The 1,536-nt window shown below is 42.1% G+C and overlaps 1 protein-coding gene across 1 annotated transcript in view; it reads right to left on the bottom strand.

Annotated features, from left to right (window-relative positions):
* Window positions 1-166: 166 nt before the first annotated feature.
* eef2b (eukaryotic translation elongation factor 2b) overlaps window positions 167-1,536 on the bottom strand; it is a gene marked incomplete at its 3' end in the record, with an annotated part of 7,900 nt that continues 6,530 nt past the window's right edge. The window contains 4 exon segments of the mRNA XM_014021023.1: window positions 167-290; window positions 384-579; window positions 687-939; window positions 1,095-1,200. Coding sequence (XP_013876477.1) covers window positions 167-290; window positions 384-579; window positions 687-939; window positions 1,095-1,200 — 679 coding nt within the window.

Below are 1,536 nucleotides of genomic sequence, written 5' to 3'. Positions count from 1 at the left end.
TGTAATTTTTGGCTGTTTTCACTAACTTTCCTGGGCCTTGAAATAATTTTTTCAAATTCACAAACTTTCAAGGATTTCAAGGACTCGTGGGAACCCTGGGAAAGATAATAATGGCTAATTTTGTAAACCTAAACACTTTTTTGCCTCTATAGAGAAGATAACGAACCTGTTCAAAGGTGGTAATTGTCCCCGTCTTGACCAGGAACTGATCAACTCCAACTAGACCAACTATGTTGCCACATGGGACGTCTTCAATGGGCTCCACATACCGACCCATCATCAGAATGGTCCTGCGGAGACAGAGATGAAAAGTTCCCTAAAAATGCGTAAAAGAAATTAAGGGAAAGGAGAAGAACCAGAAGTCTGAGAGCAAACAGACTCACCTCTGGATAGGTTTGATGTAAAGGTCCTCCTTCTTGCCAGGAGTGAAGTTTGGCCCCATGATGCGCACCTTCAGGCCTGTGGACACGCAGCCAGAAAACACGCGGCCAAAGGCGTAGAAACGTCCCTTGTCGCTCGTCGGAACCATCTTGGAAATGTACATCATTAAAGGAGCCTTGGGATCACAGTTCTTAATACCTGAAGAAAAAAACATTTCAGACGTTATTCTTTTAATGCTGAAATAATCCCTTGTTTAATGATGATAATTTAACTCTGAGTTGTGTGAGCGAGGGTGTTCTACTGACCCATGGCGGCTTCGTCGTCTCCCGGCCCCTCGTAGAGAAGCTCGCAGCGGTACTTCTGCGCGGTGACGGGCGAGGGCAGGTGGATGGTGATCATCTGGAGCAAAGCTTCTCCGGCAGGGAGCCAGCGGCGCATCACAGCCTTCAGCAGGGGCTTTCCTTCTTTCTCCTTGTCCTCGGAGTCCAGCTTGACRTCCAGCTTTTCGATGAGTTTGGCTGTTTCTTCCTTTTTGAAGTTCATGATGGCATCAAATACCTGAAAGACAAACATAAACTCGACTCAAAAACAGCTTTTTCAGAAAGATCATTTTTGTTGTTGTATCTGGCACCACATCTTATTTGTACTGTTTTACATTGAGGCATCAACAGACGACAATAGGAGTTTAGAAAGAGCTGGAAAGCTGTTTTCACCTTAAAAATGGGATCCAAGACAAGCTGGCAAAAGGTTCGAGGTAACTTCTGTCCATCAGGACCGTTGGCTGTCTTGCTGAACTTGCCAGCACTGGGATCAAAATATCTAGAAAAAACAAAGACGTTGGTGCATAACATGGTAGTGTTCAAATRGTGCATTGTCCCCCAGGTCTAACTCAGATTCATGTTAGAAGATTTAAATTAAACAAACAACAGCTAAACTAGACATAAAATTATTGAAAACATTCTCCAAATAAAACTTTATAATGACCTTCAAAAAGCTCAAATAACTATTTAATATGCAAAAGAAATCACATCTAATTTAGACAATAATTATTATAGATTTAATGGGCCTCATGCAAGAACCGTTCGTACTCTTATTGTTGCAGCTTGAAGACATCAGTCGACGAATGGAGTAGTTTTTATCCAAACATTTATTTTC

This window comes from Austrofundulus limnaeus, unplaced genomic scaffold (assembly GCF_001266775.1).
Source record: "Austrofundulus limnaeus strain Quisiro unplaced genomic scaffold, Austrofundulus_limnaeus-1.0 Scaffold3, whole genome shotgun sequence".
Lineage (NCBI taxonomy): Eukaryota > Metazoa > Chordata > Actinopteri > Cyprinodontiformes > Rivulidae > Austrofundulus > Austrofundulus limnaeus.
This window is presented reverse-complemented; position numbering and strand designations above follow the sequence as displayed.